Source organism: Pseudophryne corroboree, chromosome 3 (assembly GCF_028390025.1).
Source record: "Pseudophryne corroboree isolate aPseCor3 chromosome 3, aPseCor3.hap2, whole genome shotgun sequence".
NCBI classification, from domain to species: domain Eukaryota; kingdom Metazoa; phylum Chordata; class Amphibia; order Anura; family Myobatrachidae; genus Pseudophryne; species Pseudophryne corroboree.
This window is the reverse complement of record NC_086446.1, coordinates 580,200,153-580,216,203: the sequence shown is the minus strand read 5'-3', so window position 1 is coordinate 580,216,203 and position 16,051 is coordinate 580,200,153. Positions and strand designations below refer to the sequence as shown.

At 43.5% G+C, this 16,051-nt stretch overlaps 1 protein-coding gene across 3 annotated transcripts in view; it reads left to right on the top strand.

Moving 5' to 3' along the window:
- PSD (pleckstrin and Sec7 domain containing) overlaps positions 1 to 16,051 on the top strand; it is a 747,912-nt gene that overhangs the window by 532,592 nt on the left and 199,269 nt on the right. For all 3 annotated transcript variants that reach the window (XM_063961403.1, XM_063961401.1, XM_063961402.1), the window contains one exon: positions 1,283 to 1,326. In XM_063961403.1, coding sequence (XP_063817473.1) covers positions 1,283 to 1,326 — 44 coding nt within the window. The remainder of the gene's footprint in view (positions 1 to 1,282; positions 1,327 to 16,051) is intronic.

The following is a 16,051-nucleotide window of genomic DNA, read 5'->3' as shown; positions in this document are numbered from 1 at the left end:
CAATCACGAATAAAAAAAAAAGGTCTGTTTTTTTTTTAGCACTTTTTTACGAGTTGTAATTTTTCACGGCAGTGTTTGTTTGTTTTTTGCTTTGCACTTCTTAGTAGATGACCGAGATTCATACTTAAACAGCCGCGTTTTGACCGATGGTGTATTCATTCGTAATTTTTTACTTGGACTTGCAAAAAATTACGAATGCCCTCATCTCTGCCGTGATTAGTGTTTAGTAAATTACCGAGATGACACTTTGCTGAAAAAACGGCATCTCGGTCAAAATCGGGAGCTTAGTAAATTTACCCCAATGTCTCTTGCACTGTTCTAGTCTTGAAGGGAATACAAGGATATCTGTACATGCACCATGATTAGGACTGAGCCTAGTGATCTTACTAAGGTTGGATTATTGATAGTAAGTAGTATGTGAGGACCAGTAAAGAAATGCTGGAGCACCATCTCTGTATCTGATTTCTCTAACTGCAAACTTACATTATCATTGCTTCTCCTATGAGTAACCCTTGTAAAGCTGGCCATAGACTGCACAGTAGTGCAACCAATACACACGACAAACAGAGCGATATGCCAATAATCGGAGTGCCTCCATCACTGGCGTATCTATAATGGGTGCAGTATGTGTGGTCCGGGTGGGCCCCACACCACACACCCTGCACTCACCCACACCACACACCCCGCACTCATTTCTTCTATACTTGGCTTTCTAGAATCCAACATTGGCAGCCGCAGCACTGCAAAATCACTGTGAAAATTACTTCTGTGGACATTTTCCCTGTGTTTTGTGCATGAGGGAAATCACTGGGAAAATGGCAACGCGCCATTTTCCCGGAGATCTGCGCATGCGCTGTAGAATATGGCACACTGTTAGAGTCTACTAGTTGTCAGTGCACTGATCAGCAGAGAGCTGCCAGCTAGAGAGGAGGGGGCCCAGATGGAGACAGTACATGGGCCCCCTCCTCTCATGATACGCCCCTGACCTCCATACACTACAAGATGTAGGTGGGTAATCCCCATTCACAGCCTGAAGTATGCATGGATCTGAGGAGATTAATAGCCACAAAAGATTGTTTTTCAGCCATTTTTACAAGTATCACACATTGAGCGATAATCGTTAACCAGTTGTTTGGTCATCTACGATAGTTTGCACGATTATAGTGCAGTCTATAGCCAGATTTAGAAAGTCAAGTCATATTGTATAGATCTTGTTTAAGATATTAATTAAACATTGAAACATTGAATTTATTTATTTATTTGTATTTTCTTTTTCTCCAAGGCCCTGTACAGCTCGATTAAGAATGAAAAGTTACAGTGGACAATGTAAGTGCACTATTTGTAAAGCAAATGTTGACATTTTACCACTGTGGTTGCTAGTGCTTTCTGCGCTGATCCTCTAGAAGATGTACATGAGGCCAGATTCAGAGATGCTCACTGATCAGACACTACTTGCGTCTTTTTTGGCCACAGTTAATTTGTGATATGCCAATGCTGCAGGAGGTGTCTTGTGTAAAAAGACATCTCCTTCTGTGATCTGCTGCTGTGTCCAAATTTGCAGCATTGTATCTGTGAGAACACTGGAGATCCATGAGAGCCTCAGGTTACTCAGGATGAGCAGTGCAATTACGCAGCAGAGGCCAAGAAATCTGTGCCTGAAAGATGCAGACACTGGCTTCAGCATACATACAAAAATGGCTGACCACCCCATTTTGTAAAAACCATTGGGTTTGCGTCATAGTCGCCAACTCCTCCAAGAGAAGGCAGCCACAGCGGAGGAAGACCTTGGGGTGTGTTACGCATCACGGGGTGCAGGGTGCAGGCGTGCACTGCAAAGGAGTTGGTACGGGGGTGTTGTAGCCACGTTGTGTCATCATGATCATCCTCCTACTATACAGTGACAAGATTACCGGCATTATACAGCAGGCGGCGTGGCTATAATTTTGCGACTCAGCGAGAATCTTGTAATCGGCTGCCCATAATGCCCACTTCACTTGTTAAGTGGGCGGTCGGATCGTGGGGGTGCAGCTGGAATCGTAAGACTTGCCCATTCTTCTGGTGGACCAGGAGCACTACCCATTTTTTCTGGACCTCCCAGCAGTTCCGGGAGAATAGGCAAGTATGGTTTGGGTACATCTCTATATCAGGCCCATTTTTGTTTCTTGTTCTCTCTCATTGACATAATATGTGGTTTTAACATTCTACAAATTGGTAAGCATCATAAGTAACTGGACTGTCAAAAAACTTTCTGTTTAATTGTGACTATTGTGTATGTATTTATATTAGACGTTGTTCTAGATTTTACCCTCTGTGCAATTTAGAAGCAAACTCAAGGATCTGGGTTTGCTACTTTATTTTGATTGTTTCTGCATATGGCCAAACCCAGATGTGTTAAACTCATCCCAGTGATTCCACAAAACCTTTAACACTATGATAGCCCCCCAAGATATGATGCATTATCGCATGGAAAGTGATAAACTACCAGCCAACCAGCTCCTAACTGTCATTTTTCAAACAGGGCCTGTGACATGGCAGGTAGGAGCTGATTGGCTGGTACTTTTCTCTCTCCATTTTATCACATTCCAAGCGATGGTGCATCTATCCCAAGTGTTGTGAGAGAGGATTACCACACTTCAGTAAGACTGACAGGAGTGCTCTAGGAAAACATAAAGGGATTACGGAGAAGACAATTTAGGGCATCTTCTCTGACTGTTTATCTCTGTAACCCACATTACATTAATTAGCTAAATCATTGGCATATCATATAATATCCTATAACAATAATCATTTTATATTATTTAGTTGTATGTAACATTTGGATTAGAATCCTTTTGGAGACTGAAATAGTAAAAAATAAAATATAAAAATATATTAACATTATTAGGAATATAATATTGGGATTAGCGTTCTTTGTAAGAAGTAAAATTGCTTCAGTAAAGTTTAACATAGCATTTTTCAGAGGGGAAAATGACTTCAGTAGCTAAGGATGGGTAATTAAGGCATGCTAGTATTATTTCATGCTTGTGACAATCAGTACATATATGTTTCAACTATGAAATAAAGAATCCTACAAATCCTACTATAAATCCAACGATCAAGGTTGTCTATAATATGTTATTAATAAATTACTGTAATATATCAGTTATATCATTATCCATGAGAATGACAGATATAAAATAATTAGGCATTTTAATCAAATTGGTTAAGCCACAATATTGTTGTATATTTTCTGTGTGTAAGTGGCCCTTTAAATATTACTTAGCGCTTTCTATACATCTTAATGCTACTACAGGCAAATCATCTTATGTACAGTGATATAGCCTATTGGGATAGTGGTCACAATAAGAGCACATGGATGTGAAAGAGAGCCCTTACCCAGGATGCTAGTTTTATTGGTAAACAGCAGGTAATACAGGAACACAGTTGTAATGCAGGGGTTAATAGCTGTACACTGTGGTAGCAGAGAATGGTTAATACAGACATTAGGTCTCTCACCTAATGTCTGTATTAATTTGCCAAGCTCCTACCATCAAAAATTAAATATTGCACATAACCCTACTAAACTGAATGGATATACTCTGTGTAATCTTGTAGGTGAAGCGACAGCTATGTATTTCATTCAACTCCCTCCTCCCCATAGGCCCTTGACTTTACCATCCACTTTACTACCAAAATGGAAGCCACCCCAATATCTGCTCCCACCAGTTACCTCCTATCCACCAATACCCTAATCTGCCAGTATTTACACTATACCTTCTACCCCACACTACCAAGGGTGAGGTCCACATCATTCTCTCTTCATCTGCTCCCTTTACCTGCCCCCTTAACCCAATCCCCTCCCACCTTCACTGTTCCTTTTCTACTGATGGCTGGTCTCATATTGCCCATTTTTCAGCCTGTCTCTCCCTTCCACTTTTGTTCCCTCTTCGTCAAACACGCCCTTGCCTCACCCATTCTGTAAACCCTCACTTGAGCACAATTCTTTCTCTGACCAAAAATGAAATATAATAGTGAAAGCAGTTGTTTATAATAGAGATTAATAGTTTCCCACCCTGTGATGTGCTTGTGTATACACACGGTTTTTACCAAACACCTATTTTAAATATGCACCCATGTCCATGTGAGATACATAAAAGTACAGAAGTTAAGTTTAACAAGTTCTGTCTGTTGAACTTCACCAAGGTTTGCCAAATAAGTCATCGCAATGTCTGCTAAAAAAGAAAGCTAGCTCTGGTGGCATAACTAGAAACAGGTTAGGTATAAAATACCGGCGCTCGGGATGCTGGTGGTCACAAGACCGAACGCGGTGTCTCAATGTTTAGAATCCCGACTGGATAGGTAAGTATACATACCTTTCCCGAAGCTCCCCTAACCCTCCATATCGGCAGCCTAAACCTAACCTCCCTCCCTCTTCCCCTACAAGCTAACCCTAACCCTCCCTGGTAGTGCCTAAACCTAACCCCCCCTTTTCCTCCCTGCAGCCTAACTCTAACCCCCATTTCCCGGAGCCTAGTCCTAACCCTCTTCCCCGCAGCCTAAACCTAACCTAAACCCTGTGCAGCTTACCTGTCCGCTGCACCGACCATCCCTTCTTTAGGGATCCCAGCAGTCGAGATTTCGACGCTGGGATTATGATCCTTGTCAGGATGCTGGCATTCCTAGCAATGTCAGTATTCCAGTGTCAGTATTTCGACTGCCGGGATCCCAGTTGCCGGGATCCTGACTATTTCCCACTAGAAACGTGTAATTAAGTAGAATATTATAGCTACTGTAAATGTTTACCAGCGTTTGTTGGGAAGGATACCTTCAACTTAATGTTGACTCTTGATATGGCTCAGCATGTGTTAATTAGCAGCAGATTTGCTAAACTTTGGATACCTGGCACCAGATATGGACCTCTACATGTGTAAAAGGCTATGCTTAGCATACTCTGTTGAATTTGAATTAATGGGTATTGTATGTTTCAACTGCTAGCCAAGGAAATAACACTGTAAACTGCGTACTGGTTATATCAGAGTTGCACTATATAAGCACAAAGGTCCTCCACCTCGATGTATGCATACTTCTCAACATTGAAACATTGGGACAGTATTAAAAATCAGGAATGGTGTCATAACGTTGGTGTGTCTCATATCCCATGCGTCTGTTTATGGGTGTTTCTAAAGTCCTAGCCTCTGGGAACACAACTACATACATTGCAGTATGCGTGAGGGGTTGGTGTGCTCAGTAGCCACTGCCTGCAGTGAGGAAGACAACAGTCTCAAAACTGCAGGGCTGTCCTACATAGAGAAGGGTGATGTACAGTATGTATTGTGTGTACATACATATTTTGCACCTTGCTTTTTGTAAAAGTGATTATATTAAAACATAGATCCCCTACACCATTAAGACTTTAATGCATAGAAGAGGCCCCCTGTAGGACAGGGTCAGTCCATGCCAGACCAGTAAAACAAATTGGTAGCTGACCGACTGTGAACTTTGGGTGGGCACATTAGTCATAGAACCCTCATTGAATAATTGGTCTGTGTGCACTGCACACCCTGCATCTATGATTTCTATACCAATGAATGTATCAATATCATAGACCCAAAAGAGGATCAAAAGAAAAGAAGGACAAGGGCATTTAGAACTTACACTTGGAAGGTGTGTGATTTAAGAAAAAACAACAACACAGAATTCCCCCAGCACACTATAATAGAGCAGTAAATGAGAATTACATCCTGTATTATAACAGAAATGCAGAGATCTCAGTTACGTACATTTACAAAGATATGGTTAAGCCAGCAGCCACTTCACTGCGTCTCTGATATGGTGGTCCTGACACTGCATGATAATAGTATCCACTTCGGGGCATACATTTGTGTACTGCTAAATAATAATAGCACATACTGTACACTTATAGATTTCTAAATTGAGAGCTAACTCACCTGGAGGCACACCAAGATCCTCCAAATGACACTACAAGAACCAGCATGTCCTCTAACTACTGATTGTGTGGTTTGGTTTGTGAGTCAATCAACTGGATTTATATGCCTTCCGTTTTAACAAAACTACTTTAATGAGTAATGAGGAGTAAAATGTTTATTTTTTGCCCTTTTTTTATTAAGAGAAATATATATTGTTTTTACCAAAATGTTTTCAGCCCTGTTTATTAGCGCTATCTACTGATTGCCATTGTAGCCTACACTCTACACTCTCACATTTTTTTTCACTGGGGAGTGATTTTTGAAGCCTGATTTGTGCACATGCTCAGTATGACTAAGCAGGGAAAGTCGTCCCCGGTAGAGTCTTGTACTGGAACCGCTTTCCTTCCATGACTTCAGTGATATACAGTATACTGGGGCTGTAATAATTACCGTATGTTCTCTGTGCGAATAGTGGTGGCAACAGATGTTAATTAATGTGGCTAATATGTAGACAATAATAGGTGCACAATAATGACTATCAGTACAAGAGGGACCACTAGCTCAGTCACCCTGAATACTCCTCTGACATATAGAAGGTTACAAAGTAACAGGATTCATCCAGCACATGGTCTATACCAGAAAATCCGCAGATAATCTGATTAATAGCTGTTAAGTGCTCCTTACAGACTCTGAGCTGTCTGTGCTGTTATTTGCTGAATTTCGGCCACTTGAATCCAATAATGCCTCTAGTGCAGTGGTTCTCAAACTGTGTGCCGTGGCACCCTGGGGTGCCCTGGGTTGTTGGTCCAGGACCAATTAAAATTATTTATGGTCAATGTAATAAGCAAAACCAGTGCTGGTGGCTGCCAGTCATAAAATATGTGGACAAAGAGAAGCAAATCTTGTCCGTCACTACACAATGAAATATTTAATATTTCTTTCTACATTTCTCAATAAGAAACTTTTGGCCTAGGGTTGCTGTGAAAAAAATTCTGATACTCTAGGGCGCCGCAACTCCAAAAAGTTTGAGAACCACTGCACTAGTGACTGTATGACAGCCTGGGATGCTGCCCCTAAACAGTCCATTGTATTATACTCCTATCTCTGCTGCCTAATTTCTCTTTAAAATGAACAGGTCAGATGGAAGATTTTTTTGCACGTACTCTATTAATTAGAGTTGATCAGAGAGAATTAAAAATGCCCGAAGGCTCATTAGTTTAATATACAACTGTAGTGAAATGGAAATGATAATGTGAGCATGCAGTCTTTTACAGTGCGTGCAAATAGGAACATGCTATTTGAAATGTCCTGTTAAACACTAATGTATGCACTATAGCATGATAATTTCATTCTCGTCCTCAGGGTACATTTGCAATAGCACATTTTAGGGTTGAATGAATTGCAAATACACTTGAATGCACATAGTTTATTTACAATTATGTTCTGAGAGAGATCATCACTGAATGTAGACTAATATATAATGGAATAATAGTTAATTAAATATGTTTTCGTACACGTGAACAGCATTACTTTACATGTTTGTAAAAGGAAGTATTGTTTATATGGACAGCACGGATGGTGTAATGGTTAGCATTACTGCCTCACAGCACTGAGGCCTTTGATTTGATTCCCACCTTGGACATAAAATTCGGTGGCGTTTGTATATTCTCCCAGTGCTTACGTGGGTTAGCTCCGGGTTCTCCGGTTTCCTCCCACACCCCAAACATATACTGGTACATAAACTGGCTTCCACTAAATACACAAAGCCTAGTGTGTAGTGTACGTGTGATAGGGAATATTAGGCAGATGTAGTAACCTGGAGAAGGCATAAGGAAGTGATAAAGCGGTGATAAGAGCAAGGTGATAAACGTACCAGCCAGTCAGCTCCAATATACAAATTGACAGTTAGGAGCTGACTGGTGCGTTTATCACCTTGCACTTATCACTGGTTTATTACTTCCTTATGCCTTCTACCGGTTAATACATCTGGGCAGATGTATTAAGCCTAGAGAAGGGATAAGGAAGTAATAAACCAGTGATAAGTGCAAGGTGATAACGCACCAACCAGTCAGCTCCTAACTGTCACTTTTCAGATCCGTAATGATTGGCTGGTGCATTATCACCTTGCGCTTATCACTGCTTTATCACTTCTATATCCTTTCTCCAGGTACTTAATACACCTGCCCCTATAGATTGTAAGCTCCACTGGGTCAGGGGCTGATTTGAATGGCCAAATAGTCTCTGTGGCATATGGGGTGGTCTTCAGTATGCCGACTGACGGGATCCTGGCGCACAGTGTACCGACGCCGGGATCCCGACAGCCGGCATACCGACACTTATTCTCCCTCGTGGGGGTCTATGACCCCCCTGGAGGGAGAATAAAATAGCGTGGCGCGCGTAGCGCGCCACCGTGCCCGTAGCATGGCGAGCGCAGCGAGCCCGCAAGGGGCTCATTTGCGCTCGCCACACTGTCGGTAAGCCGGCGGTCGGGCTCTCGGCACCGGTATGCTGGTCGCCGGGAGCCCGACCGCCGGCATATCGTAGTGAACCCGGCATATGTATATGCTGTATAAATAACTGATAATAAACAGACCCTGGTGAGACAGTCGTTTAGAAATTGACTAATTTTAATATTCATGAATATATATATATATATATATATATATATATATATATATATATATATATTATGCAGCAACCACACACACACACACACACACACACACACACCACCTCATCTTAAGACCTGCATACTTTCAGCAGTCCTATTGTGTCTGTATTTTGTCCCGATTCTTGGACTCAGCAGCAAGGCCTCATGACAAAGTGAGTGGGGTTGGCGAATCTGGGTATAGTTTGGGTGTACTTTGCTTTTTAAAGTGATGAGAAGCGTGCAGCCTATAGCCAGCAGAACTAGGTACTAATTAATTAGCCTCACAATAAGTGTCTGCATTTTTCACTTTTTGAAAATATTGTGGTTTAAAAAATTATTCAGGATGACCCAGCACTACCAAGATGCTGCATAACAGCCCATGCTTCTGGGAGTGACATGTTTCTGATGTATTCTGAGGAGTAATCAGTTTTCTGGCTCACTGGCCTCTTAACCCCATAGCAATCAAGTGGTTAATATATAATGTGTCCCCTGTAGTCATTATGCATAGACTGTATGGAGTTATGTACAGCATTATGTGCAATATAAAAATAGCACGTTAACAGTTGGCTGAGCAGAGAAGAGATCCAGGATGACATTTTGGCAGGCCCTCGCTCTAATGATCACTGTGCAGCAGTTTGTGTATTTCAGCAGTGCTGAAAAAGCAAAGCTGCAGTAAGGTCCAGGAGAGATGGGTGTCCTTTTTCAGCAGTAATGTCAGTGCACTCAACCGTTGGACGGCTTTTGCGACAAGCTTTCATTTATTTTTAACATAAATGTAGAAATCCTTCCAAAAAAAGATATAAGGTCACTGCAGCATAGCAGACTGGCCGTAGCTAGTAAAAGAATCCACCATATGGCCGTGTACTTTATCCGGCAATTCAGAAAGAATGTGCTGAATACATTGCATGTAAGTGGAGAGAAGCAGGTTATTGTCAGACCAAATATACACTGTCACAAAGTTTACAGCATGCTAGAGAGGAACCAGGCCAGACACTGACAATGGAGTGCAAGCTGCAGTCATATGACACGGTTTCAAAGAATACGTGTATTATTTTGGGGTTGTTAAAGCACAGTCTAACAAAAATATATATTAATCTTGGACACTGCCTATGGAAATACTTTTCGAAAAAGGGGATATTATTGGACAATATTACCCTATTTGCCCCAAATGCCCTAAGCATCACATGCCTCCCCAGCAGCGTGTTCCACTACATGCCCCCCTGTGTGTCCCCATACATTGCACTATATCACTGCACTATATCATAACACGTCATCACTGCACTACATTCCCCTATCCACTGCACTACATCACTATACTACATCCCCTACATGCTGAACGACATCACTACACTACATCCCCTTATATGCTACACCACATCAGTGCACTACATGCCCCTATATTTTGCAATACATCACTACACTACATCCCCCTATAAGCTACACCAAATCCCCCCATCTGGGAGGCAAAGTGAAGGTTGATATTGCTAACTGGGAGCACAGTGCCGATAACAAAGTCTGTTTTAAACTCACCACAAAGCTGCTGTAGTGATACTCGGTGAGATTTGGAGGTTGTCCGGGCTCTTAGTTTCCACTGTTAAGTAGATAGCTAGCAAAGTGAGCCTTTGATTTTGTAACATCGGTGACTGCACCTGTTAACAAGCAAAAGCCTAGGGCAGGGTGTCCTCTCAATGTAGCCAGCAGCTTGTTATCGGTTGGTGTTGGGCAGGCAGCCGGAATCATAGCCTGCTGAAAAAAACATCACCAACAGCTTTCTTCCATAGTTTGCATGATGCACCACACGCTAGTCGCAGCACTGCATGCCAAAGAAGAGAGTTAAAGACCGTAGACAGCATAGGAGAGATCCCAGGTACTGGAGCTCACCCGCACAGCATCCGGGGGCGCAAGCCCCCGCCACTCCCCACCCCCACCCAGTTGCATCGCCAAAATAACCCGAGTTATTGCCTGGTCGACCCGGGTCGAGGAGCAGTGTGAAAGCACCAAAGTGAAATAACCCAGGTCGAGCAACCGGTATTTCAACCCCAGGATTAAATGGTCAATGTGCAGTGTGAAAGAGTCGACCCGGGTTATTCAACCCAAGATTTAAAAAAAAAAAAAAGGCACAGATTGGATGTGTCTCCCTTAAGGATGTCAACAGTCACAACCCTGGACCCAAAGGCAGCACACTGCAGACATCAGGAGAGCAGCATTTTAGAAGTTCAGCAGTGTGAAGGCTAATTGCCATGACCAATTGGAGTAATGAGGAGGTGAGGGAGCTGTTGAGGATCAGGAGGTAGGCTGAGATATGCAGGAAAATTACAGGTACTGTCAAAGACGGCATAGTGTACAAAAACATCACCAAGATGCTTGGATCCTGTGGCTTCCACAGGACACAGCAACAGGTCAATTCTGTGAGCCGCCCCACCCTCTCCTTTTGTTTCCTTTTGACGCCTCATCTTTGTGAGCCAGAAAAAGTAAATTTTAAATGACATCCATAGTGTTTACATGGGTGACCCAGGTTTAGTATGAAAGGGACAAAACCGGAAATAACTAGAGTCGAAAGTGCAGCATGAACGGGTCTGACCCAGGTTCAAAATCCTGGGTTGGACCCGGGTTTGCAATGTGAAAGCAGGACACAGTCTGGAACCTGATTCCTAGAGAAGGAGGTGGGCCCCAAACAGTGGGGCCCACCAGGGGGTTCCCCTGTGGGCCAGTCCAACCCTGTATGTGACATTGTGTAATGGCCTGTGGGGCCTGATTAATAATTATGGGACTTGCATCATGTCTCACCACTGGCTGCATACTGATGCAAATGATGCAAATTATAATTCAAAGAGTTGAACAAAAACATTGTACAAAACATTTCAAAATTGCGACCATTTTTATACACAGTCCCCTATTTTCAGGGGCTCAAATGTAATTGGACAAATTAACATAAGCATAAATAAAATGTTAATTTTAAAAATATTTCAAGAATCCTTTGTAGGCAGTGACTGTCTGATCGCAAGGATTGATATACCAAGGTATACCCAGACACTTATGGCATGAGGTGCTTTACTGAGCAGCTGCTTTTAAAATGGGGGAAGTCACTCCCACAATATACAAATGCAAACAACAAAGGGGGAAGGCTGCGCTTTAATGTAATAATATACTGAATAATATTAGAGAGTGAGTATACTGGTAAATGTTTACAATTTTATTTGATAAAAAATATAAACATAAAAGCATACAAAGAACAAGAATTAAAAAACATGAATTAATACACATGAGATTAAAAGAACATTACCCAATTGGCAAGGTCAGGAAATGTAAAGTCTTTCACTGGAGGAGTCCGTTCCTATAATTACCCCTGTATTGGGATGAATGTCCAAATGAAAAGAGTTCTTTTTGTGAGGATGGAGGTCCAGAGAGAGGTGTAATGGCCAATTCACCGTTAGAGGTAAGTGTGACTTGAGCAAGTCCCGTTTGGGAAAATTCCTCATGCTCTACGGTGTGATAAATCCTCCTCATATATATAGTGGCTGGATTCCTCTCAAGGGGGGTAATTCAGAGTCGATCGCAGCAGCAAATTTGTTAGCAGTTGGGCAAAACCATGTGCACTGCAGGGGGGTCATATATAACATGTGCAGAGAGAGTTAGATTTGGGTGGGGTGTGTTCAAACTGAAATCTAAAGTGCAGTGTAAAAATAAAGCAGCCAGTATTTACCCTGCACAGAAACAATATAACCCACCCAAATCTAACTCTCTCTCTCTCTGCAAATGTTATATCTGCCACACCTGCAGTGCACATGGTTTTGCCCACCTGCTAACAAATTTGCTGCTGCCATCAACTCTGAATTACCCCCAAGGTTTGGTATATACCACAGTTACCAGGGGATGGTTCGGCTCCTCTGCTCCAGTGTCCAGAGGATGTGGTAAACAGCAACTGACCGGTTTCGCTTAGAGATGTGCACCGGCCACTTTTCGGGTTTTGGTTTTGGATTCGGTTCCGCGGTCGTGTTTTGGATTCGGACGCGTTTTGGCAAAACCTCCCTTAAGAATTTTTGTCGGATTCGGGTGCGTTTTGGATTTGGGTGTTTTGTTTTTTTTTAAACCCTCAAAAACAGCTTAAATCATAGAATTTGGGGGCAATTTTGAGCCTATAGTATTATTAACCTCAATAACCATAATTTCCACTCATTTCCAATCTATTCTGAACACCTCACAATATTATTTTTAGTCCTAAAATTTGCACCGAGGTCGCTGGATGACTAAGCTAAGCGACCCAAGTGGCCGGCACAAACACCTGGCCCATCTAGGAGTGGCACTGCAGTGTCAGACAGGATGCCACTTAAAAAAAAAATAGTCCCCAAACAGTACATGATGCAAATAATACATAAAAAAGAGATGCAAGATGGAATTGTCCTTGGGCCCTCCCACCCACCCTTATGTTGTTGTATAAACAGGACATGCACACTTTAACAAACCCATAATTTCAGCGACAGGGTCTGCCACAAGACTGTGGCTGAAATTATTGGTTGGTTTGGGCCCCCACCAAAAAAGAAGCAATCAATCTCTCCTTGCACAAACTGGCTCTACAGAGGCAAGATGTCCACCTCCTCCTCATCGTCCGATTCCTCACCCCTTTCACTGTGTACATCCCTCTCCTCACAGAGTATTAATTCGTCCCCACTGGAATCCACCATCACAGGTCCCTGTGTCATTTCTGGAGGCAATTGCTGTTAAATGTCTCCACAGAGGAATGTATTATAATTAATTTTGAACATCATCTTCTCCACATTTTCTGTAAGTAACCTCCTACGCCGATCGCTGACAAGGTGACCGGCTGCATTAAACACTCTTTCGGAGTACACACTGGAGGGAGGGCAACTTAGGTAAAATAAAGCCAGTTTGTGCAAGGGCCTCCAAATTGCCTCTTTTTCCTGCCAGTATACATACGGACTGTCTGACATGCCTACAGTGATGCTGTCACTCATATAATCCTCCACCATTCTTTAAATGGTGACAGTAGACGACATGTCAGTAATCGTTGGCAGGTCCTTCAGTCCGGACCAGATGTCAGCACTCGCTCCAGACTGCCCTGCATCACCGCCAGCGGGTGGGCTCGGAATTCTTAGCCTTTTCCTCGCACCCCCAGTTGCGGGAGAATGTGAAGGAGGAGCTGTTGACAGGTCACGTTCCGCTTGACTTGACAATTTTCTCACCAGCAGGTCTTTGAACCTCTGCAGACTTGTGTCTGCCGGAAAGAGAGATACAACATAGGCTTTAAACCTAGGATCGAGCACGGTGGCCAAAATGTAGTGCTCTGATTTCAACAGATTGACCACCCGTGAATCCTGGTTAAGCGAATGAAGGGCTCATCCACAAGTCCCACATGCCTAGCGGAATCGCTCTGTTTTAGCTCCTCCTTCAATCTCTCCAGCTGCTTCTGCAAAAGCCTGATGAGGGGAATGACCTGACTTAGGCTGGCAGTGTCTGAACTGACTTCACGTGTGGCAAGTTCAAAGGGTTGGAGAACTTTGCACAACGTTGAAATCATTCTCCACTGCGCTTGAGTCAGGTGCATTTCCCCTCCTTTGCCTATATCGTAGGCAGATGTATAGGCTTGAATGGCCTTTTGCTGCTCCTCCATCCTCTGAAGCATATAGAGGGTTGAATTCCACCTCGTTACCACCTCTTGCTTCAGCTGATGGCAGGGCAGGTTCAGGACTGTTTGCTGGTGCTCCAGTCTTCAGCACGCGGTGGCTGAATGCCGAAAGTGGCCCGCAATTCTTCGGGCCACCGACAGCATCTCCATTACGCCCCTGTAATTTTTTATAAAATTCTGCACCACCAAATTCATTGTATGTGCAAAACATGGGACGTGCTGGAATGTCCACATGTAATGCAGGCACAATATTGGTGGCGTTGTCCGATGTCACAAATCCCCAGAAGAGTCCAATTGGGGTAAGCCATTCTGCGATGATGTGCCTCAGTTTCCGTAAGCTGTGTGCCTCTTATGGAAAGCGGTGATACAAAGCGTAGCCTGCCTAGGAACGAGTTGGCGTTTGCGAGATGCTGCTACTGGTGCCGCTGCTGCTGTTGTTGCTGCGGGAGGCAATACTTCTACCCAGTGGGCTGTCACAGTCATATATTCCATAGTCTGCCCTGCTCCACTTGTCCACATGTCCGTGGTTAAGTGGACATGGGGTACAACTGCATTTTTTAGGACACTGGTGACTCTTTTTCTGATGTCTGTGTACATTCTCGGTATCGCCTGCCTAGAGAAGTGGAACCTAGATGGTATTTGGTACCGGGGGCACACTACCTCAAGAAATTCTCTAAGTCCCTGTGAACTAACGGCGGATACCGGACGCACGTCTAACACCAACATAGTTTACAAGGCCTGAGTTATCCGCTTTGCAACAGAATGACTGCTGTGATATTTCATCTTCCTCGCAAAGGACTGTTGGACAGTCAATTGCTTACTGGAAGTAGTACAAGTGGTCTTCCGACTTCCCCTCTGGGATGACGATCGATTCCCAGCAGCAGCAACAACAGCAGCAGCGCCAGCAGCAGTAGGCGTTACACTCAAGGATCCATCGGAGAAATCCCAGTTAGGAGAGGACTTGTCAGACTTGCCAGTGACATGGCCTGCAGGACTATTGGCGTTCCTGTCTAAGGAGGAAATTGACATTGAGGGAGTTGGTGGTGTGGTTTGCAGGAGCTTGGGTACAAGAGGAAGAAGGGATTTAGTTGTCAGTGGACTACTTCCGCTGTCACCCAAAGTTTTTGAACTTGTCAATGACTTCTGATGAATGCGCTCCAGGTGACATATAAGGGAGGATGTTCCTAGGTGGTTAACGTCCTTACCCCTACTTATTACAGCTTGACAAAGGCAACTAACGGCTTGACACCTGTTGTCCGCATTTCTGTTGAAATAATTCCACACCGAAGAGGTGATTTTTTTTTTGGTATTTTGACCAGGCATGTCAATGGCCATATTCATCCCACGGACAACAGGTGTCTCCCTGGGTGCCTGACTTAAACAAACCACCTCACCATCAGAATCCTCCTTGTCAATTTCCTCCTCAGCGCCAGCAACACCCATATCCTCATCCTGGTGTACTTCAACAGTGACATCTTCAATTTGAAGATCAGGAACTGGACAGTGGGTGCTCCTTCCAGCACTTGCAGGGGGCATGCAAATGGTGGAAGGAGCCACCTCTTCCCTTCCAGTGTTGGGAAGGTCAGGCATCGCAACCGACACAATTGGACTCTCCTTGGGGATTTGTGATTTAGAAGAACGCACAGTTCTTTGCTGTGCTTTTGCCAGCTTAACTCTTTTCATTTTTCTAGCGGGAGGATGAGTGCTTCCATCCTCATGTGAAGCTGGACCACTAGCCATGAACATAGGCCAGGGCCTCAGCCGTTCCTTGCCACTCCGTGTCGTAAATGGCATATTGGCAAGTTTACGCTTCTCCTCAGACGATTTTAATTTAGATTTTTGGGTCATCAT